The 23,848-nt window shown below is 41.5% G+C and overlaps 3 protein-coding genes across 3 annotated transcripts in view; 2 read left to right on the top strand and 1 right to left on the bottom strand.

Moving 5' to 3' along the window:
- The first annotated feature begins 1,776 nt into the window (after positions 1–1,776).
- On the top strand, positions 1,777–4,985 carry six7 (SIX homeobox 7). Its single transcript, XM_034150139.1, has 3 exons — positions 1,777–2,184; positions 3,329–3,492; positions 3,719–4,985. Exons 1-3 carry the CDS (start codon positions 1,777–1,779, stop codon positions 3,927–3,929), a joined length of 783 nt encoding a protein of 260 aa, XP_034006030.1. The 3' UTR covers positions 3,930–4,985.
- A 1,750-nt stretch (positions 4,986–6,735) lies between these two features.
- zgc:101810 (uncharacterized protein LOC493612 homolog) lies at positions 6,736–13,929 on the top strand. Its single transcript, XM_034150138.1, has 9 exons — positions 6,736–6,945; positions 8,042–8,152; positions 9,671–9,829; positions 10,008–10,137; positions 10,984–11,120; positions 11,257–11,406; positions 12,269–12,414; positions 12,515–12,647; positions 13,349–13,929. Exons 1-9 carry the CDS (start codon positions 6,898–6,900, stop codon positions 13,517–13,519), a joined length of 1,185 nt encoding a protein of 394 aa, XP_034006029.1. The 5' UTR covers positions 6,736–6,897; the 3' UTR covers positions 13,520–13,929.
- Positions 13,930–15,094: 1,165 nt separating this feature from the next.
- si:ch211-168d1.3 (ras and Rab interactor 3) overlaps positions 15,095–23,848 on the bottom strand; it is a 30,152-nt gene continuing 21,398 nt past the window's right edge. The window contains exons 9-12 of the mRNA XM_034150013.1: positions 23,199–23,507; positions 21,576–21,707; positions 20,290–20,459; positions 15,095–16,933 (exon numbers count right to left, since the gene is read on the bottom strand). Of these exons, the coding sequence (XP_034005904.1) occupies positions 16,610–16,933; positions 20,290–20,459; positions 21,576–21,707; positions 23,199–23,507 (935 nt within the window). The 3' untranslated portion in view covers positions 15,095–16,609. The remainder of the gene's footprint in view (positions 16,934–20,289; positions 20,460–21,575; positions 21,708–23,198; positions 23,508–23,848) is intronic.

Below are 23,848 nucleotides of genomic sequence, written 5' to 3'. Positions count from 1 at the left end.
CAGCATCGTCAAATATGATGGTCACAGGGCTCCTACGTGAGCGCCCGGTGCAGTCTGTGAGTTGTTTGGACTCGTATCCAAGGAGACAAAACAGGAAGCTGTCATACACTCTGGAAGCTACAGCTAATGAAAACTCCGTTTTTGACATAAAAATTGAATTATGGATCATCAATCATTTTTTCAAAGTGACAGACACATTGGATTAACCTATGGATTAACGTTCAGCTGCGTTTTTCTCGTTTTTGATCAGAATTGTTATTCTGCAAAAGGTGAGCATATCTCCGTGTTTTGCTACCTAAAGCTACGTCGTGTGATGTCTGTATTTGCTTCCCCTGTCGCGAGTTCTGATCGCTCAGTGATGATACTTATATTTCTAGAATATGTGGAATCTCAGTTTGTAAGCTTGTTTGTGCATATCCGATAAGTATATCGATTGATTTATACCTAGAGTGCGTTAGCATTTTTTCGCTCAGGGCTCATTTAGACGCTTCTTGTGAGACTTGTGTTTTGTTTCGGTAAACATGGTTCATATCATCAGTTAGATGCGTTTCCTCTGAGTAGGACACATGAATAGTTTATTGCATTTTAAGAAGCCCTGAGACACAGTTTCGTGAGAAAAAAAACGGGGGAAAAAAGCCCCTTAACAGGTTAAATGGGAATTAAATCAGTGTTCCCAAAGCCCCGGTGTTCTGCAGTTTGTGTGGGCCTACTGTACTGTTGCACAGGTTATGCTGTAGAAACTATGTCCAGGACAAGGTGTTTGGAAGTTTCATAGCTAACCACACTGAAGTTATGGAGGTATTGATCAGTCTTCTCATATTTTTAAGCCTCAAATTGTCCCCCTCCCCCCCTCTAACATCACCAGAAGTCATGATTTAAGGGGTCTTTTCTCAAAAAAAATTAGCGGGGGAGCATCCCCCCGGACCCCTCTAGTATTGTTTGATCACCATTTCCACAGCCCTACCTAAAATATTTTCCACCAGCCGCCACTGCATATAATACAAATTTTCATGGCCATGGGCACTGCAATTTAATAATTTATGCTGGTAAAAGTGTGCCAAAGGCTGGTAGATGTGCATCATCAGCACAAAAACAATGGTACTCTATTGAGTAGCTGGTGGTAAAAAATAATAATTAAAAAAATGGAATTTTGCACCCTGGATTCGCTCATTTGTAATATATAAATTAACACTTTTTTGGCATATTATTGACATTTTCTTGTGTTTTGCCTGCTGTCAAAAGCCTCTCACTCCACATTATTTCTCCCCTCATCATCACCTCCTGAGGCCAGCCTCCATCCGTCCTATCAAATAACCTATCCTTGCTTGTTTGCTCACTGCAGTCATCCTGGCAGTCAATGTATCCTCAGGCTAAGCCAAACAAGCTGATCAGCCAGTCACCTCTGTACACACTACCCCCCACTAAGAGGCTAATGGCCGGGATGTATAATCCTTCTCAAAACAACTACAGAGATGCTAATTGTATCTAGCTATAAATACAGGTTGACTCCTCGTCCTCATTCTTTATTTGGCTCTACTCTGGAAACCTGGAGGCGCCAACACCACTATTGCGCACCGGCTTCTCTGAGACATTTGCCCAAATGCCAGGAGAGACTCGGTTGCATAAGAGAGGCTGCAGATAGAAGCTGCAAGTGTCAATACTTGCCATCATCTCAGGAAAGGAGGCAGAGAGCGCACGGAGCTTTACGCGCGGTTGGATACGTTTTGGAACATTTCACAGCTTCTTCGGTAAACTACTGAGAGACAGCAAACCGAGATGTTCCCACTTCCGATGTTCACCCCGGACCAGGTCGCCCGGGTGTGCGAGAACTTGGAGGAGACCGGGGACATCGAGCGCCTCGGCCGGTTCCTCTGGTCCCTGCCGGCCGCCGTCCCTGGCTCCGCCGGGGAGGCGCTGAACCGACACGAGTCCGTGATGCGAGCCAGAGCGCTGGTCGCTTTCCACGGGGGAAACTTCGAGGGTCTGTACCAGATCCTGCAGAGCCACCGCTTTACTCGCGAGTCGCACGCCAAGCTGCAGGACTTGTGGCTGGACGCGCACTACCGGGAGGCGGAGAGGCTCCGGGGTCGGCCGCTGGGCCCGGTGGAGAAGTACCGGATCCGCAAGAAGTTCCCCCTGCCCCGCACCATCTGGGACGGCGAGCAGAAGACGCATTGCTTTAAGGTAAACACCACCACGCGATATTACAATTGAACTCACATGTGCACAGGTGTGACCCACGCTTTCCCTCGTCTGTGGGGCTAAAATGTAATATATCAGGTTCTGGTCGGGACCTCGGTATCACACAATATAACATGCTTTTATATGATATGGACCTGCTACTTGACCGTCAGTTGCTCTCTCTTAAAAGTTGTACGGTACCCCATGTAACCTCACACAGCTTGCCCTTTGAGCTTTTAAGATGATCATGGTAAGAGCTGCGGTTAACCTCAGCCTTCGGCCGTAATACTTTAGACATGGTTACTTGTGCTTGATCAGAGATCTGGTTAGACAATGTTTATGACAAGAACATACTGTTAAAACAAATTAACTATAGTTCCTAAATACTCCACAACTAGTGTTTGATGTGTTTTCACCTGTGCATCATTTCCACTTCTGTTATCAGCTTTTCTCTTTTCTGTAACTTTGACTGTTCAGCTTCAAACTCCCATCCCCCCAGGGTTCAACTTTATTTCATCTGAATTATTAACGACACCTTTCAAATATGAACACAACTTTTATTGACATTGAGCACAGACCTAAGGGAGTCTAAATGATCCATCTTGGCATCCAAGAGCCAATATAAAGAAAAGTATTCCATGTGTGAAGAGCAATTCATCACATGCATACTGCTGGTACTTTTTAACACCTTGTTTATACAAATTTAAAATATATTTTCTTTTACCTAAAAGTTTTATGAGACAAATGACAGGATTCAGAAGCATGCACCTTGCCTCTTGGGTGTGTGTGATCTCCCTCATGTGGCAGGGTGAAGTATTGTTTCCTAAATATAGTTCATCTTCAGTTCACAACCTCGGGAGGGATAGTCTCTTTTACTGCCAATTAAGCCCCTTAACATGATCCAATAGAGTCGCTATGAATTTATACTTATCCTCTATTGTAGATTTTAATCATTGATTGTATTTAATAATCCAGTCTAATACTATTACAGTGAGCATCATGAGAGTGAGGAGATTATTGTGGCTTATTGGGATGATATCAAAACACCATATGGTGTCTTTGCAAGGTGCAATTCCACACTAATAAAGTGTACTTTGAATCGTCTACGACAGCATAAATATTGATTGTATTTCTGTGTGTTTTGCAGGAAAGAACCCGCAGTTTGTTGAGAGAGTGGTACCTCCAAGACCCCTACCCAAACCCATCCAGGAAGCGTCACCTGGCCCAGGCCACAGGGCTCACCCCCACACAGGTCGGCAACTGGTTCAAGAACCGCCGGCAGAGAGACCGAGCAGCGTCCGCAAAGAACAGGTATGTTAAGAACTACAAGCGATAACAATAGTTGTGAATATAAAGGAGAAAAAACAAAATTGGGCTCAGAGCTACTTCAAGTTTGCAGTAGACTTTGAAAAAGCCAGTCTGTAAAAAGGCACAATGCATATGACAACAAAGCTCTTTGAACTTTGCCACATTTACTATACAAAAAACTCCAATCTGGGACCCAAATCTCATCTCTCTCTTCTTTCCCTTCACCCAGAATGCAACAGGATCACTCACACCTGCCCTCAGGTAGCTCACCCAACGGCTCCCTCCAGGACCGCCGCCATCACTCCCACTTGTTGCCTCCCTCTCCTCGACACCTGGGCAGCCCGGAGGCCAGCGACTGCAGCACGGAGAACGAGCGCAGAGGAACGGGAGCCTCCACACCGGAGATCTCCGTCAGCAGCGACAGCGAGTTCGAGTCTTGAGATGACGGACGATTTTTGTGATAGACAGACTCTTGTTCTCTGCAATCATCAGACTCTACAGACATTTGAAACACTGGAGGTGTTCTCAGTGAGAGTGGACATTGTAAAGGAAAAACAACATGCACTTAAAAGAAGCACCATGGCACACAACCTCGACTGTTATATGAAGTAGTTTACTGCCGACCATGGTCTTTAGATCATTTGATATTTCAAGTTTTTATACGGGTTTCATTGAATATTTTTGGAGAAATAATTTTCTATAAGTCATTATCTAAGCTATAAAATAATTTGTATGGAATCTAAGACACGATGAAAAATGCCTTGAGTAGGCTGTTAATGTTACTATATTTACATGCACAATAATAACCTGATCAACTTCAGATTTTGGTGTCTTGTTTCAAACATTTAACATACATCCATTATCAGAAAAACCTTAATTTAGGTTCAATCATTCAATATTTTTGATAAGAAATTGGCATTTAGGTTAAAAAATACATTTTTTTTCTGGCACAATTCATATTATTAACTTTTAAATTGCATCCTAATTCCCATTAGATGTTAGAGTGATCATGTTACAATGTGCATGTAAACATAGTGACTGACCAATTAATCACATTTTACTGCCTTAAAAAGGATCTAAGGGCATCTCTCTTTTACAATGCAAAGACAAATAATCAGATGAGTTTAGGTAGACTTTATATATGTACCTTAGAAGGAAATATGCTGCTTAAAACCAGCTGTGTTTTACCTGTTCTCTTGTCTTTTGGTGACTGGTTGAACTGGTTGCTTTTTGTAAACGCTCCTGAGCTGCTCTGATGAATTCCCACAGGAGCTGAAACAGAAAAGATGAGTCAGCGAAAAATGTAAAGCGTTAATCGGTCTTAACTCAATGTGCCTATAACATTTGAGAACAGTGAGACCAAGTCGGATATGTTTGTGTCCTAATGTCAGAACGACACTCTCAGAGGCCTACTGTGTGCTGTCTTTCTCACAACCATGATTTCTCATAACACATTATTTCAATGAAAATATGTATTTTGTAAATGTTTTATGTAAATAAATGAGCCTATTTTTATCCAAAGTTACAGTATACTGACTCACTGTATTTATTAGTTCAGTAATGTAGTAAAGCAAGTGAAGTAAATGTAGTAATATGTTTTCTTTACTTTAACCAAGGCAGATGGACATACGTGTTTCTAAACAGGTTCAGAAACACAAACATGAATTTATCAAAAAATCTGATTTTTTTAATTAAAAACCTGAGCAGATGAAGCAGAAATGTTTAATATCTTATTTGGACAGGCTAGCTTTGCAAATGTCACAAACATAAAGTTCAAATAGGTGTTGTTTTTTGTTAAACACATTTCTGCCCTTGCAAAAAATACCCACAAATATTGTTCTGGATAAATAGTCCATTGGAATTAAAGAGCAACAACAAGGAAACACAATAGGTATTTTAACAAAAGTTCAAATTGGGAAACCCTCCTTTTTCACATAGGCTTCATATATTCCTTCAAGGTAGCCACTAATTAAAACAGTAGGCTATACATGTTACCATGTACTACTCCATTATACTAACAAAAGCAGAAAGACAAAAACAAGGCAATATTCCTACTCACCATAGTTCCCACATAAGAGTTTCACAAACTTTTATCACATTATATGTTGAATAGAAAAAGCACAGGTGTATTAACAACATTAATTAGGACTTAATTATATTAACTAATGCAATGCAATGCAGCAATTAATTATGCAATTAGTTTCACCTGTGTTGGCAAGTAAAACGGTGAAAGTCACTCCATGTTAGCCCCTGTTGTGTGCAAAACAAGCTAAAACTGAAGAATTTACATATAACTTAAGCAATGTTGTATTCATTTTATAGCAACCTTACAGGTGGAAGTCCAATATTAACACACCTCTAAGCTGTTTTTTTGTCTCCTGAGGAAAATATCTGCCTCTTTAGCTGCCTAATGCTAGCATATTATAGCTGCTAGCTAGATTTGTCAGTTGATGACTTTAGCACTAGTTTATTTCTTATTTAAACATGTTTTTCACATTTTAAACGTTTGCCCTGATAGTAGGCTAAGCATAACCTTAAAGTCACTTGAATGTTTTATGATGACATACAAGCCAAACTTTAGGGGTAAAAAAACACTTACCAATGTTTTGAGGACATTTCCAGGCCCCCAAAATATTAAGAGAAGAAAGATGGCGGACAAACGGTTTAATTCTTTTCCGTTTTGTACTCTAACGAGAGTTAGCAAACAAGGGGCCAGTTAGTATGCATTTTACCCAATAGCAATGTCTCTTAAAGGTGTCATGTGCAACCTGGAAAGCAATTAAAAACAAAATTGATTGTGAGAGATTTAATACAATAAGGGAAATCTGAATTGAAATAAAAATATCAAATTTTGTCTGCACATTTAATGCATAGCCCTTTTAAGTCTCATGGTATATAAGGTAAGGTAATATAAGTATTTTAAATCTGTTCGGATAGGCAGCAACGTTGGTACATCTCAGATTGATTTATCAAAAGTTTCACCTTTTTATTAATGCATAACTTTACCAAGATTTACAAAGGTTATTCATCATGATTTTGTTTTTTGAAATGTTGTATTTTTTGTTATGTCTTATCTTTATTACATTTGTTTGATTGAGCAAATCAAATCTGCAGAGTTGACATTGAAAAGTGTAAGGAAATGTCAACTTTAAAAATAATTTGTAAATGACTTGCTCAAAAAAACACTACCTGTTTCTCTATAAAAAAGGGGAAGTGTAGGTCCACCCCCGCAGCAAATGGGGCGTCCTCAAATGTAGTAATCCCGCCCATATATACTGGAAGTTGCAGCAAATACTTCTGCTTACCTGTCACTTGCCGTCTCTTCTAAATTCATGCGTAATAATCTTGAATTTGTCATTTGTTAGTTAGACCCCTGTCCTGACAGGAGGGAGCTACATTTGGATAAGCATGGACAGCCAGGGGAGAAAAGTGGTGGTCTGTGACAATGGGACAGGGGTAAGTCAAATATATTGTGTCACACACTACCTCAACATTTTCTTAACACTGCTTACTTCTCTTTCTTCTCTTTCAGTATACTTTACACTTGTTTTCAAAGTGTTATCAGAAATCTGTGACATTGTTTTTCATGCAAACCCACACCAGCTGTGTTTTATTGTAAAGTGGCTGCTCTAAAAAACGTTTAAAAGTTTGCTTCTGGATCATATGTAAAGGTTGACATCTGAAGGGTGTGAATCTGTGTGCAGCTTGATTCCTCACGTGTCTGAACTTGTCACTCTGCCTCTAATGTGCACACACAGCCATACATGGTTGTGATGTTTTTAACTGAGCTATGATTGGATGAAAATCAGGAAGTGAGACTTCAGCTATCACAACATCCTGAGTGGTTCTTCAATACTGATGGTGGCATGTTAATTTCAACATATATTAAGACAAACGTGTGTTATCTTTACCTGAAAATGGCCGTATCCTAGTTTTTCGCCTCTGCTTGGAATGCATTGTATCCCTCCAGGCTAAGGAATGTGTCTATGGCCACAAAGACAAGTTGAGACACTACAGTATGAGGTGAAGTCATGACAGGCAGAGAAACAGCAGGTCATTTAAAAGCAATGTAGCAACACGTATTGCTCTATGCTTGCCAAATGAATTACTACACATTTTAACACACTTGCATTGACTGATGAATAATCCAGTGAATGCATTGTGATAATAAACACTAGGACAGTTTCCTGCATGCAAAATAGGCCTAGTGATGGATTACACTGAATGTATCTATGAATAGTTATTATCCATTTCAGAAGGCTTTAATGCAGGAGTAAGATGATTAGTTTTCTCCTATTGTATTTGCACAAGCATAGATATAATTGTCATGAGAAGAACAAAACAAACCTAGCATTATTTTCGAAAAATAAAAGATATAAGAAGCACACAGAATGAGCAGAAAACACGTCAGTTAGACAGAAATTCTTTCAATAACTGAAAAACAATACAGATTAAACCTCTTCTGAGGATAACAAGCTCTTGATAACGTTCACAAAACAAGAACTTAATAGACACAAAAAACATCATGTTTCATTCTCACATCCCTTCGCAGTTTGTCAAGTGTGGCTTTGCTGGATCCAACTTCCCCGAACACATCTTCCCCGCCATGGTGGGTCGACCAATGTTACGATCAAACACCAAAGTGGGCAACATTGAGATAAAGGTGAGTCATTTTTTGGATTATTTCAAATTTTATTCAGAAAAGCGATACATAACAGGTGAGCCCAGGGACTACAAATCAGCCCGGGACTCTCGACCGGCCCACTTCGGTACAGCCGGACCACCTCGGTACCGCAAGTAATTACCGCTAGTAAATTATCAACGGGGGTACACCCGATGGCCAGTCCGCCCCTGGGTGAGCCTAGACAAGGCAACACTTTGTATATAAGGTGATATGTCAGGTGTATGCGAGTGAAAAGGTGCCAGATTGAGAGTGTTTTTTAAGACAGAAAAGAAGGAGACTTTAAAACAAAAATTGGGTTAGAGGAAGTACATTTTCTTTCTGGCTGGGGTGGCAAAAGAATCCCTTCGTCCTACTTTTTTTTATCGACTTCTTTTGCTTTTTGCCCCCCTCTTTTCCATTCTAAAATGTAGCTTTGCTTTGGTTACAATCCTTTGGCAGAATTGTCATCCTGGCTAGGAAACAGAGGAAGAAAAGAAGGGATATATAAATAAGTGTGGTGAGATTATTTTATATTGACTGTTTGTTATTTTATATTGACTGTTTGTTTTTATAGCATGTAACTGGTTTTAACTTGAGATAAACGACAACATGATAATAAAAGGGATACAAACGTTTGTCAGTAACACCTAACAAAAGCTGTTTCTAAATGTGGATTGTATTCTATTTAAAGCTAAGGGAATTCCTGTCTGGTAAGTCTGGACAGTAAGACTTGTTAAGCTAATTAAACAGCTGACCTTCTTCCTCTCCTCCATCTCTTCTTACCTTTCAGCTCATTTGTATCAAAGTGTCTTAGAACGGTACACCTGTTAGCTTCCTTAAGACACAGTTAAGTTCGTATTCTCGTAACCTGAGGTCAGATCATGCAGACCTTTAATCCTCGTAATCCTCACAGCTCTGAACAGAGACGTTTCATAAAGCAGAAGTGAAAAGTTCACTGCACACAAAATGTAAACTGAAGATTTGTGTTCACAATACTTTATAACCCTCTTTGGTTTCATTTTCCCTCCACAGTAAGCATGTATGCTCAATAATATTCAGCAGTAACCAAAATGTGAGCAAATGCTAAGTAAGCTTCTAAGTATTTATATTCTTTGATAAATAACCTGATTTAAATACTATATTTTGATAATGTCTTTGGCTGCTTGTGTAAATAAAATAACTATCCATGCATTACTAAAAACTATCATTGTGAAAAGTATAGCATTGGTATTGTATTGGCACTGAGATTTAATTATTATTCATTTGTTATACGTTAGCTTTATTGTATTTTTTTAATCGAATCACTCAAAGCTGTAGATACTAAAAAATAGTAAAAAAGACCAAAGAATGCAGACTCATTTGGATCCCCTCCATTCTTAAATATAATCGATTCTCTCTTAGCCCAGGCTACACCCTTCCACAAAATTTAGAAAAATTGGGCCAGTAGTTTTCCTGTGAGTCTTATTCTTTTACTCTGCACCTTATAAAGGCGGTCTCCTCGTGTTTCCTTCCCACCAGGACCTGATGGTGGGTGATGAAGCCAGCGAGTGCCGCTCCATGCTGGAGGTCAGCTACCCCATGGAGAACGGTATGGTGCGCTCCTGGGAGGACATGCTCCACCTGTGGGACTACACCTTCGGTTCCACCCGACTGGACATCAACCCGTCAGAGTGCAAGGTACAACACAGAGCCGACCTTTCAAAATAAAGCTCAGTGAGACAAGTATTGGAACAAGGCATGAAGAAAGAAAACAAGTGGTAAAATACTGAAGACATTTTAATGTTTTACACCTGGGGAAAACCCTATCAATAATAGGCTTTTAAACAGCTGTGAATGTATTTTTTGCTTCTTGAAGATCCTGCTGACGGAGCCGCCCATGAACCCCACCAAGAACAGAGAGAAAATTGCTGAGGTCATGTTTGAGAAGTACCAGTTCCAGGGCCTTTATGTGGCAATTCAGGCTGTGCTCACTCTGTATGCTCAGGGTAAGACTTCAAAATGTTATACCATTTTAAATGTGTTGTTCCTTAGGGCAAACTGGAATACTTGGGTGGGGTTTGTGCTTAAAGACACAAGAAAACCCATTTCTAACGTATTGTTTTTGCTCAGTCTGACCTCAAAGATTATTGGAATTGTTTGGTTACATTTTCTTTGGGTACTTAGCCGCGTTCACACCGGAGTACTTTTCCCCGTACCTTTCGCGTTTAGTTCCGTTAGTACCCCTTATGTCGCGTTCACACCAAAAAGAGTACTTAGTGCCGGGAACTTTTACCCCCATTTTTAGTGCCTGCTGAGAGATGGTACTTTCCTGGGGGAAAAAAGTGCCCCAGTTCTGATTGGCTGGGCGAATTGCAAACCACGCCCCGTAAAACTCTGAAATGTTTTGTAGAGCCGCCATTTTATTATCCTCGCATTAGCATTATTAGCATTAGCATTCGCCCAGCGCACAAACGCAGAGACTAACTTATGGCAACACAAAATAAAACATGGGAGCGGAGGAGGTGTCGGCGTTCTGGCGATTTACTCGGAAGGCTTCAGTAGAAGCTGCTGGGAGTCCCAGCAGCTTCTACTGAAGCCAGTCCCCAACTCCGGGGACTTCCGGCCGGGGACTCCGGGTGGCAGTATACACCGTGAAGTGGTTTGCGGCCTGCCAGTAAACCCAAAGCAGAAGAAGACGAAGTGACGTCAGCGGCTCATTTGCGTAATCTTCCCTCAGGGAACTTATTCCGGTGTGAACGCGATCTGTACTAAGTGCCCTGGGGTAATAAGTGCCGGGGCACTAAGTACGGCAAAGTACTTGGTGTGAACGCGGCTATTGATTGTGTCTACAGGTTTGCTGACTGGTGTGGTCCTGGACTCGGGGGATGGTGTCACCCACATCTGTCCCGTGTATGAGGGCTTCTCCTTACCCCACCTCACACGCAGGCTGGACATCGCAGGACGTGACATCACACGGTACCTCATTAAGGTGAGCCAGGAGATGCTCAGTCCTGTAGAAGGGAAAACAAGTCTAAACATTGCACAGAAAGAAATTAAGAAAATGCAAAACTGTGAAAACTGGTAAAAAGTTGTGACGTGAACAATGCACCTTTTCCCGCCATTAGCTCCTGCTTCTTCGCGGTTACGCCTTCAACCACACCGCCGACTTTGAGACTGTGCGCATGATGAAGGAGAAGCTGTGCTACGTGGGATACGACATCGAGCAGGAGCAGCGCCTGGCATTAGAGACCACCTTCCTGGTGGAGACTTTCACAGTACGTTAAAGAACAAAATCCCAGTAATGCTTAAAGTTTTAGTCTACTTAAAGGAACTGTTTGTATATAAAGGAAGTGTGTATTCACTTTCTTGTCGACTGTTACTTTAGAGGATCCCTGCCACTCTGTGTGCTGAATATGAAGCTAAAGCTAGCAGCCTGTTAGCCAAGCTTAGCATACATACATGAAAACAAGTTAAACTGCTTGAAAACAAATGAAATATTTAGCTCTAGTTTAAAGTAATAATTTCACCAATAAGACCAACAAAGTGAACTTCTAGATATGTACTTAAATATTTAGTAAGCATACAAACATCAGAGTGGTATCAAAATAAATGTTCAGTTCCCCAAACAACAAACAGTGCTTTTTGAAGACCAGTGTCTGGTATTTAGTGACATCTTGTGGTGAGGTATCAGATTGCAACCCTATTGTAGGATAACATATTATTATGACATGTTACTTGTTAGATGCTTTTATCTAAAGCGACTTACATACTCAATACTGTGGACAATCCCCACAGGAGCAATTTGGGGTGAAGTGTCTTGCCCAGGGACACATGCTGACTGCAGTGGGGTTTGAACCTGTGACCCCCTGATCCCAACACCAAGGCTCTATCCACTGCGCCACACGCGCATAAAAATGATTCTTAACTCAATGTGATTGTATAAAAAATAATAGCATATTTAAACATATTATATTCCATTTCTGCCAATAAGTTTACCCTTATTCTAGTTTGAGTCCTATTATGAGAGTGTTAAATGAAGGATTTCTCCAAAGCATGTCTTTTTGTGGCACCTTCCATCTTGCTGTATCACAAAAAAGACCCTGCAGTTATTGAAATGTTTTCCTTTGTGTGGTGCAGCTTCCCGACGGCCGGCAGGTGAAGGTGGGCGGCGAGAGGTTCGGGGCCCCTGAAGCTCTCTTCCAGCCTCACCTCATCAACGTGGAGGGAGCGGGGGTGGCCGAGCTGCTGTTCAACACCATCCAGGCTGCAGACATCGACCTCAGGTCTGCCTCCCCTCACTAATGCACCTACACAACATAAAAAGGGCATGTAGACAAACAAAACATGTTGTTTTGTTACATCCTGGTTGTTTTTTCTGTGCAGGTCAGACTTCTATAAGCACATCGTTCTCTCCGGAGGAAGCACCATGTACCCCGGACTCCCATCCAGACTAGAGAGGGAGATGAAGCAGCTGTACCTGGAGAGGGTGCTGGACGGAGACACTCAGAAACTATCTGTAAGAGTTTTACATCCAATAACAATATTTTTTAGCCTTTAAATGTTAATCATCTGTTTTTATTGAAATGCAGGAGCACCATGATGTTAGATAAGGTGTTATACAACTGCTGATCCTCTATAATACCTTTGCATAAATATTTAATCCGTAGCATAAGCCACAATGTAATACATTTTATATTAATTTAAAAAAGTTACATAGCATTTGTATAATAACCCATAATAATAATTGCACTAAACAAAACAGTGGACCTTGAGCTAAGATTGTTTTGTTACTGTGGTTTCAAAAGGCAAGAATACTATGTCAACAAAATGTAACACTATTTAATTTAATTGTATTAATGACAAAAAAGACGTCAGCCATTTCTATATATATTTGTATATATATATATTGAGCTATATACTACATTTGGAATATTGTATTGTGACTTATTGCAAATCCAATGTTGTATTTGTTGCAAAAAAGTTTTGAGAATATATTTTGTTATTTTTTACATTTATTCCAAAAGTTTTCCTACTCCCATTTGTAAAGTATAGGAGTACACACACACACACACACACACACACACACACACACACACACACACACACACACACACACACACACACACACACACACACACACACACACACACACACAGCCACTGTACAATGTACAATGTACAATGTGATTCAATACTTTCTTCTTCTTAACCTGTGTAGAAGTTCAAGATCCGCATCGAGGACCCCCCCCGGCGTAAGCACATGGTGTTCCTGGGTGGCGCGGTGCTCGCCAACATCATGAAGGACAAGGAGTCCTTCTGGCTGAGCAGGGCAGAGTACGAGGAGAAGGGAGCGGGGGCGCTGCAGAAACTGGGAGGGGGGGTCAGATAGAAATACAATGTGCAAAGACAACCTCACCCAGATAATCACATTCCACATTCCAATACCTATTACTCACCTCTCATAGCCTGGCATGCTGGGGGTTAACGCTGAACAGAAAACGTCACTTTCCTGCTAGTGATGGAGCAAGTGACAAAATATTGACAACAAGTTTGAATGTTAATTTTTCAAGCCTTTTGGGAGTTTTACACTATTTGGATTTACATTAAATAGACTGAACTGTTACTTGATTTAGCTCAAACATATTTCAAATATTAATTAATGAATTTAGTGTTAATCCCTGTGCAGGTAAAGATTTGATTGTTTGCTACATTATCATATTGCATTATTTTACCTAAAATACATCAGGGCACATTGAACAGTCTTTTATTAAATAAAATGTATATGCTGTGACTACTGAATCATTTTGTCAAGGTCCTTTCATTGGTCATTGTGTCTGTAAATGTCTCGAAGAAATACAAATTATTGTTTACATCTAATGAATAAAATCTAACCCCAAATAGTGCTTTTATAAAATGCTTATAGAAACAATGAGGAAGTCATGCTGTGACACTGACTGATATTGAAAATGTGACATTAAAATTACATTTCAAATGTTTAATAGTCATTAACCTGTAAAACTAAACTGTAGTAGTTTTCTCTTTATAATTTATCAAAAATATTATAAAAAGAATACAAACGGCCTTGATCTTTCAGTTTTTTTTGTATTTGGGCCATATAATGTATTAAGTCAGATTTGTGAGGGGTTTGCTTTTGAATACATTTGATCAAATAAAAATAAATCCCTTAGGATGTCAACATTAGAAACCACAAATCTTGAATACAGATACAATATTTGACGTGTTATTTATAAGTAGGAGTAAAATGTGTTTGTATTTGCTGCCCTCTGATGGTAGAGTTTGATAAAACATCCAATAATAGTGATGTGTCGCTCGCGAACGAGCCGGCTCTTTTAACGACGGGAGCCGGCTCGCGCCCGCGAACGTGTCGTTTTAATACAAGACAGAATGGGTGCTCCGTGCATGCATGCAGTGACATACTATCCAAGGATTAGAGACTGTTGGATGCTGCTGTTTTGACCATTGCAATATATTTATTTTCATTATGTTATTTATTTATGATTATTTTTAGGCTCAGCAAAGATTTGTTGTCAGTTTGTATAGGTGTTGCTATCTGCTTTTTTTTTTTTTAGCGTGGTTCTACAATCAGAGAGTTACAAGGATCTGTAAATGCAATGAAAACAATTGCCCACAGCAAATCATTTATATACAAAATGTAATTTTTACTTTTGAATACTTCAGTAGCCTACAAAGGATGTATTGAATAATGTAAGTGATATGTGTGTACACATATAAATCATTAGTCAAAACAGGGCTACATTTGATTGAATTATAAAAGGTATACCTATTTCGCAGATAAACCTATTAACCCCGCCCCCTTTAAAAAAACGGCTCTTTTGAACGGCTCTCGCAAAGGAACGGAGCCATAAGATCCGGCTCCCTTCAAAGAGCCATAATTCCCATCACTATTCAATAACCACTAAACAAAACTGGTTGTAACACTGTGAACAGATATTGCAATTTTTTATTGCGATACTGAGATACCTGACAAAATACAGTAATGTGTTTTCACACTGAGAAAATAAATAGTGAGCTCTCACAATGAACACATGCTTCACGCGCACACACGCCACATTCGCAGAACCTTCACGTTAAATGAAAAAAAAAAGCATGCAATAATGTTTCAGAAAACACATCATACTGTAGTTCTCCAAATGATCTCCAGATATGTCGCAAATCCATACTTAGGTTTGATATCTACCCAACAAATTGAACAATTCAAAAGTTTCAAATACATAATATGATAATCAGGGATGAACAGTCAGTGGATGGTGATGACTTGCAGCAGGAGTCGCCAGAAGCTGGTGACGTTTACATTTACATTCGACCGGTCACCCACAGGTTTATTGTTGTAACGTGGTGTGTCATCTTACAGTACGGCAAACAGAGAAAACTGAAGAAGCAGTGAACCGTAACACAGCTGTGATTAAGGATTAAAGTCCAACAAGGAAAGAAGATTTTGATACATTCGCAAGTCATTCAGTAAATATGTCGCAGGTTGCCTTTTTTCTCACATGGTTTAAAAACAGAGCTCTATCACTTCCCTCCTACTCGCCCATTACTCCAGCAGCCAAAAACACTTAATACGTGAGCAAGGAGAGTGAGCGCCTTTTCTCAAAAAAGCTAAAAATAATGTCGTCTCTGTGGGTGATCCTAAAAATAACCACTGATTTAAAGCTTCCTTAGAGCTTCTACACCTGATTCCTTTCAAAGTAAACACCTTTTTTGAATGACAAAATGTCCTACCTATGTGTTTTTTTCTCACTTTGGTATTGAGGTTTGGTCTTGGCTGTAACACTTCTCACCTTTTTTGAGTCAAACTGTATTCCAGGGGGCACAGACAGGTTTGCATCTCCAAACCCTTTAAACACTCCATCCGAGGATCTGCAGACTTTTACACACAAAAGTAATAAAACATCCAAGTGTCTTGTTTAGATTTCACCCAGAACTATACAGTGAGAGGGTTACATCACCACGGTGGACAATTTGCCATCTCTTGTACGTACAGGAAGTGAGTTTGTTTCCAGGCAACAGTAGTCTCACAGAATTTGTCTTTGGATTTGAGCCTCCTCACGTTTTTTAATGATGTAATCCCTTCACGGTATAACCCTGGGTTCATGTTTCAAAATAACAACCAAATCCATTTATTACACATTTTCCATGTCACAAAAATAGTAGTACACACTCCTTTACACCAGCAGCCACTCTGAGTGGTACGACTGTTGTCCTAACGTCGCTGCGCCGTTCCGTTCTGGAGGAAAGAGTTTACCGTTAAAGGTTCTGCTCCGAGTCTGACGGCTGAAGTTATTCACAACGAGTCGTGACCCACGACGAGACACCGCACACCGCCCGGAGAGAAAAGAGACAGAACGAGAGGGAGAAAGAGAGAGAAAAAGCGAGAGCAAGCATCCATCTCCATCTCCATCCTCCCCCTCCTCCTCCTCCCTCCTTCCCCTCCCACTCACTCCTCACACACCGACTCGCTCAGGTCCACGGCGCCACCTCTGGTGAGCCGCCGCATCTTGCTGAAGTCGTGGTCGGTCCTCAGGTAGGAGAGCGACGGCCCCCCCTCGCTGTGGCTGGCCAGGTCCTGGGGCTGCGCTTGGGGGGGCAGGGGCCTCATCTCCCCGCCGCTGCGCCAGTACAGGGTGTATTGCTGCGGGTCGGACACAGCGAAGGTGGAGGCGCACAGCTGGGCCAACGCCTGGCTGGTTTCCCCGGCGCTCCACTGCAACGTCCGCACGGCGCTCCGCTCCCCGTCCTGGAACAGTATCCGAACGCACCGCTACAGGAAGGGAAAAAAAAAAGAGTTAATATATACTGTGTTCATGCAAAACAGAGGTCAAGAGGCTTATGGAGAGAGGGCAAACGAGGGGGAGGAGAGAGATGGAGCCGGAGGAGGAGGTGCAGGTTTATAATCCACTGTGATAAATGAGCCGAAATCATGCTCATAAAAGAAATGCTCTCTGAAACAAAAGCTTCCCACACACACATAACCAGCGGGTCCAAGAGCTTTACAGGGAAATCATCTGTTCTCTGCTTCATTGACAAACTCCCAAATAAATCCACTCGTCCAAACTCACCGAATATAATCCATAAAGCCCGCTCTCTCCTCGTGTTCTGCTGAAGTTTTCCAGCGCAAACTTTTTGCCATTTAAAAACAGAAAGCGACACAACTAAAAGAAGTCTCAACCATCTTCAAACACTTAGCGGCAATAGTGCATTACCTGAGCCGTTACATAACGTCAGACACAGCCACCTACAGACGCCCTCACATCACACACACACACACACACACACACAGAATGACAACTTAATCCTATTTAACCAAACATTAAGAAACCAGTGAGAATCCTCTTCTCTGCCACACACACACACACACACACACACACAAACACACACACACACACACACACACACAGACAGATTCCCAAATACAACAAGCAATTAGAATCAACAGGTCTGCCGTGGTGAAAACTTACAGAGTCACTGAGCTCCTCGCCGTCCGTGTGCATATTGTGTTTGCCTGCTTCGATGGGTAGATGCAGCTCAATAAATTTCATGTTATCTGACCGCCCACTTCTTCATAGCACTTGGCTCACTGATCCCCGCCTGTGTCAGTGGAAAATCTGGCTGCCGGGTGAGTTAGATCGGCTATTTGAAGCCAGGAGAGGAACCACGTGACGAGACACAAACGCTGTGGATGACAATGCCCTTTTTTTCTCTCCCCGTGGCATCTGGTGGAACCTTTTTACCAATCTGACTGATCAGAGGAGAGTGTAGGGAAGTAGTGTGCGTATTATAGTGCATGTCATGTGGAAATCCGGCGCCAGATCAGCGGATTACCTCTAAAAATGACTAAAAACTAATCCCTGAAAATGAATTTGTGATTGCACGCCAAAGAAGGGAAATCCAGGTGTGTTGTCTGGTTTTTTTATTTTTATGAATGACCTACTGTTCCACTGGAAATATTCACCTCTGCATGACATCCAGAACATTTGGCCTTTGACTTTTCAAGCAGACTCTAAAAATCCAATATAGGTGGATTGTTCAACTCCACCTGCCATCGCTGCAGATGTAGGATAATCTGTTGATGATCAGTGCATCGCCATCAGTGTAATTTATGTAACGTCTGACCTCTTTGGGGGGGATTATCTCCATTTTTGTTACCATTTGTGTCTTTTTTGTCAATGGAAAGACAGGAAACGGGTGCATGTTTGGATCATGAAATGTACAAACAGTTTGTTGATGATTCTTAGTGTCTGTCGGATGTTTTTTCGAGTATTATAACCTGAAGTTCAGACATCAGGACAGATTTCAAAAAGGTACTTTGCAGCTAGGAACACAGCAAATCTTTAAAAATGCAAGCTGTAAAGACTCATCACAAAGCTACGAATCAAACTTCACAGATTACAGCGATAACTAGTTGCTCACTAACTAAAACGACAGGTTGAGGTTATATTTGTTTACATTTCAGAGTTTTTAAATATGGAAACAATCTTATTAAATGAAAACTTAAAGTGGACCTATCATGCTATATTTAAATGATATATTGTAGGGCCATACCTATATAAGGTATATTTATACGTTTCTGTTTTCAAAATACCAAACAGATCATGCATTTTAGCCATGCCTCATTTCGCTCTATGTGCTGTTTGCTGTCTACGGGTCTGATTCTGCTGACCACGCCCCCCTGCAGGAGAGGGGAGACGTGCTCTGATCAGCTGCTGGGCTGTCAGAAGAGGGGGAGAAAAAGAGATCTCCGTCCTCCGTGTTTTATTATATAGAGTCGTTATTCATTTGTTTTAAAGCTCAATAAATAACAAAGAAGACCTTTGACCGGCACTTTTCTAATTTTGTCCGGAAGATTTAAACTTTAACGGACATCTTGACCGGCGAAACAAACTGAAACTGAAACTCTGCCGCACGGTCCCCTCGTTCCTTGGAAGAGGCGGAGAGGTGGGTGTTTGTCATCTGCTGGTGGACTAACCGGAGAGAATTACAGTGCTTGCCTCGACGGGGAGGGATTGCATTGAATTAAAGCAGCGGGAGCAAACGCTTGCCTCTGGGAGGGAGAAAAAAAGCCACAGCGGAGAATAAACAGAAGGGTAACCATGGTAACTATGGGCGGGAAGTCTTCTTCGCTGCTTTTGTGGCAGACTACAGCGCCACTTACAGGCCTGGCATATGTACTACAGCGTCTCCAGCGCTTTCGAGCGGCAATGGCCGGCCGTGGCCCAACCCCACATTCCCCTGATAGGTGGAGAGTTGGCCCAATAGCCGTAGCGCCACCGTCCTGACGTCAGGACAGTGTTCAAATCTGGATCAGTTTTTATCAGATCCGTTGCAGCCCCTTTTTTAGAGATTTGGGTATGGAGGAAAATAGAGAGGGTTGTGTTTTCTGACACTTGGTGAGTTCCCTGGAACACCGGGGACACATATTCATGTATAAAAGACGTACAAAAGTGCATTTTGCATGATAGGTCCCCTTTAAGTAGAAACTCAGCTTTTATTTTCCTATCTGTAAAGACCTCTAACAAGTAGTTTATTGTTCAATTGTTTCTAGTTTAGGTACCTATTTCCAGTAAGTAAGTGATAGCACATTTCAAGCTTTCACAAAAATGTAAAAAAAAAATTGTAATATGGAGCGTCGTGGCTGTAAGGTAATGTTGTTGTCAAAGAAGGTTGGGGGTTAGATCCCAGCCCCTGCAGTCAACATGTATCCTTGAGCAAGATACTTTACCACAAGTGAGTGATGAGCAGGGGGCCCATTGCACAGCAGCCCCTGCCTGTATGGTGTGAATTATGGATCATGACTTGTGTATGTTAAGCACTTTGAGGGGTTGTAAAGACTGGAAAAGCGCTATTTAAATGCAGTCCATTTACCATTTAATATTTCACATAACAAAGTCTTACTTCTTCATTTTTTCTTCATGTTTTAAAGCTTCGACATGGTGCATTGGATAATATCCCAGAGAATTGTTTCAGTACATACTAGGAGGAGTTCCTAAACTGCACATCAATCAGCTTTACAAAGACCTGTGACAAAGCAGCTTACTGTGCAAACCCACACACACCGTAACAGTGTTTCCATGGTGTGCTACTATGATAATATAATAACAGGAATGTCTGGAAGAGTACCTGGCTCTGCTGGCTCTCCTTCTGCCTCTGGGCGTCCCGGCTCCTCCTGCAGCTCCACTCCTTCAGAGCGTCCTGGGCCTCCGCTGTCAGGCAGCCGGAGAACGGGTGGTCCCGCTCCAGACTCTGGATCAGACACAGGCTGGCATACACACTGGTCAGGTAGTACCCACCTGCAAACAACAAGTATACGACTAAGCCTCATGTAGGTATGAAGAGTCGACTAATGTGTAGGATACTGAATACATACTTTGCTTTCTTATTAAGAATTCAAAAAGGGACGGGAAAAACAAAGATGGAGTTATAAGTAGTAAGAGATGTGACAACCAAAATCTGATTAGTCACTAGTCGAGGTGAGCCAACATCTCCAGGCCTAGCAGAGGCGTGTACAGGCGCAAAGAGAGGACAGAAGTTCAATTTAATTGGACCAATCTGTTGTGTCCTGTCAAAAGTGTTGAGTTTAGTCTTGTTTCATGTTTTTGTTTGGTTCATTTTCGTATTGTCTCCCACTTCCTGTTTTATTTTGACACTCACCTGTTATGCTTCATTGCAGGTTCCTTCACTCCCTACCCTTGTGTGTGTCTCCCGCGCTCATCAGCACCAGCCCCGCCCCTGATTGTTTCCACCTGTGCCCAGTTACCTCTTGTTTGAACTCCCCAGTCTCCCCTTGTTCTGTGTCAGTTGGTCTTGTCCCGATGCAGGTAGTCAGCGTGCCTGCGATTACTCACCTTGTTTCAAGCCTGATTTATGCTGCTCAGTTATTTTGTAAGTTTTGTTCCTCTCTTAGTGAGCGATTTTCTTTGTGCCTTTTTTAAGCCTTTTTGTCACCTCGTTTAGAGTGTCGATCCTTATTTATTATCCTGTTTTTTGGAAATAAAGTATCTTACTCATACTTTACCTCTGTCTCCTGGGTCGTGCATTTGAGTTCAATACCTTGTGTTTCCAAGTTCGTGACACAATCTGTCCCCAGAACAGTCTATAAAAAGGCCCTTATCTATCTAGTCTGTCAGATTGCAGAGCTGTATTAATATATTTAATTTGCTGGTTGATGGAAAGAAAATCTCAATGAAGATAATAAATGTATTAAAATTAAATATGGCAACAAGATTAGTATGTGAGTTTGTTCCAAAATTAAAGAAAATATAGAAAAATCATGTTGAGATGTATTATGACTAAAAGGAGATGGTAATCCTTTCTTTTCGACAGACAGACAGAATGATTGTTACTGGTTTAACCAATCAAAGCACAGCACAGCTTTGGGACTACAGCATTCAGAGCTCAGGTCGTACCCTCTCCTCCCAGCCAGGAGGGCTCCAGCAGCTCCATCATGTACTCCACCTCTATCAGGATGTGGGGCTTGTTACACTCCACAATCACGTAAGACAGCGACGGCAGGAAGTCATCCCAGCTCACTTCCTGTCCTGGAAAAAAACAGGAAAATTGACTTAAAGGTGGGGTAGGTAAGTTTGAGAAACCGGCTCGAGATACACTTTTTGTTATATTCCATGGAATGCTCTTAACATCCCGACAGCAATGAATATCTGAAGTGCTTTGACAAAAAATCCATAAAAATATGTCATCTGTGGAAGCCGTAATACTGTAAAAAGCACGACCAATCATTTTAGCCGGCCCGGCTAAAATAACTGGATGGCCTACCTGCCTGTCAGCCTTCCTTCTGTGCACAAACTTATCTCGTGCCCTCATTGGTCATGTGCGCGTTCCTGTGTGTTGGAGGAGGGGCTCTGTAAGGAAGTGGCAGATTTTTTCCGGCTGTGTATTTTCAAATTCTAGCGCACTCGAGCTGGTTTCTCCAAAATTACCTACCCCACCTTTAAGCACAGTTTAAACGTAGGCTGTTTTTTTTGTTTTTTATTGTTGCAGGTTGCTAAAAATGTCAGCAGGGGAAAAAAAGTGTGTTTTTCTCAACTTTAATTTAGTTGGTTATCCATTTAATCAGATTTTGAGAATGTCAGATTTGTAAGTTACAAAACCTTGAATATTCTACTGACACGATTTAGCTTTTTCTGTTCAGCAGGTCGTGCTGAAAAGCAGACAGGCCGTGCCTCAGCTCACACTTATACAGTGCGTCTGAAGTGTGGAGCTTTTAAAAGTGACCAGACTCTCAACTTTGCCCAGATAGTTGACCTTCATTCCTTCAACAGGGAAACTTTCAAGCAGCAAACCTAGCATTTCTAAATAGAAAAATGTCAGTTGACTATTTACAAGTGAATACAGGAACTTGACTAGAGCACCAGTCCATCATGAAGTCCTGAAAACATTTTTGTTAGTGACTGTAATCTTTTGTTAACCCTTACATGGTGTTTAGGTCGAATTGACGTGTTTTAAATATGACTTTTCTAAAGAATCTTTTTTTGGAAATCAGCATATATGTATCTTATAAATAAAATAGAACTATATCACAAAACCAAATGACACTCCCACTGTTAAATGTGATCTAGCAGAGAGTATTTGCAAACATGAATCATATGTTGTCTATATTGTGGTGAATTGAGGTAAAGACAATATTTGTAACGTTTTCTATATTGTGTTTAAATGAGCCCAGTCTGCTCTGATTGTTTAGATCTCTGTTGTGATTGGTCAACCGCTCAGAGATATCCCGCCCCTTAGCCTATCACGTACAATGTGTCGGAGCGCTAGCCAATAGGAGCGTTATATAGGGATGTCACTATGTTCAGGAAGTAAACAAAGAGTCCAATGGAGGCGTTTCAGGCGGGGAAAGAAAAGTCCCTCTGATGTGAAGTTCTGGGATTTTATCCTTGCAGGCCATTTACATGCACACAAACCTTTATAACACACAACAGGAAAGAGACAAATCCAAAAAGCAGAATAGGGCCTCTTTAATATGTGTCCTTGTTTATGTTGTCGTAAAAAACCGATGCATGTGGTCTCACCATGTAGGGATCCCATGGCCTTGTGGACACACTTGCAGACCTGCAGCAGCAGCAGCACCTTGTCGATGGGCGAGTGCGTCCTCTGCATCAGGTGCAGCTTCTGCTTCACCCGCTCCACCTCGCGACTGTCGGGGACGCCCGTCCGCACGCCCAGCCGCTCCATGGCCACGTCCCCCTTCAGGCGGATCATGTTCTGGGCGAGCCGCTGGCTGCTGCTGTCCTGGGTGTGCAACGCAACCAGAGCCTTCTCCAGGTGGGACCTGAGGGGCCGCAGCACACAGGAGAACATGGCCCGCTCCAGAGCCAGGTCTGAGGACAGAGGGGGAGGGCATTGTTGGGTTAAAACTAAAAACATTACTGCCGTGTGGCTTTTTTTGTATTTCACTTCTGTAGTGATTTGCAGGTAGAGAAATGTGTCTACATATCTTGAGGCACTGGCAAGAGGCCCAGAAAGGTATGTGGCTTTTGAATTATTGTGATAAATGAATAATGAAAATGGAATTGTATTTTGTCTGACGAGACACCAAACCCCACCTCTATTATCAATACAGGAACAAAGCATGCAAATAGAAAATACTATATATTGACTTATTATTGGTACTTTTATAACCATAAAGTGGGTTTACAGTATGTATGATTTGAGCATCACT

This window comes from Trematomus bernacchii, unplaced genomic scaffold, assembly GCF_902827165.1.
Source record: "Trematomus bernacchii unplaced genomic scaffold, fTreBer1.1, whole genome shotgun sequence".
NCBI classification, from domain to species: Eukaryota; Metazoa; Chordata; class Actinopteri; order Perciformes; family Nototheniidae; genus Trematomus; species Trematomus bernacchii.
Note: the sequence above shows the minus strand (reverse complement) of the source record. Positions and strands in the feature narration are given on the sequence as shown.

What these genes read in the sequence shown, in the direction of transcription:
- zgc:101810 (XM_034150138.1), top strand. Translation starts at nt 6,898, where the DNA reads ATGGACAGCCAGGGGAGAAAAGTGGTGGTCTGTGACAATGGGACAGGG. An exon ending in TGGGCAACATTGAGATAAAG is followed by an intron (nt 8,153 to 9,670) that starts GTGAGTCATTTT and finishes CCTTCCCACCAG; the next exon opens with GACCTGATGGTGGGTGATGA. An exon ending in GAGACACTCAGAAACTATCT is followed by an intron (nt 12,648 to 13,348) that starts GTAAGAGTTTTA and finishes TAACCTGTGTAG; the next exon opens with AAGTTCAAGATCCGCATCGA.
- six7 (XM_034150139.1), top strand. Translation starts at nt 1,777, where the DNA reads ATGTTCCCACTTCCGATGTTCACCCCGGACCAGGTCGCCCGGGTGTGC. An exon ending in AGAAGACGCATTGCTTTAAG is followed by an intron (nt 2,185 to 3,328) that starts GTAAACACCACC and finishes TGTGTTTTGCAG; the next exon opens with GAAAGAACCCGCAGTTTGTT. An exon ending in GCAGCGTCCGCAAAGAACAG is followed by an intron (nt 3,493 to 3,718) that starts GTATGTTAAGAA and finishes CCCTTCACCCAG; the next exon opens with AATGCAACAGGATCACTCAC.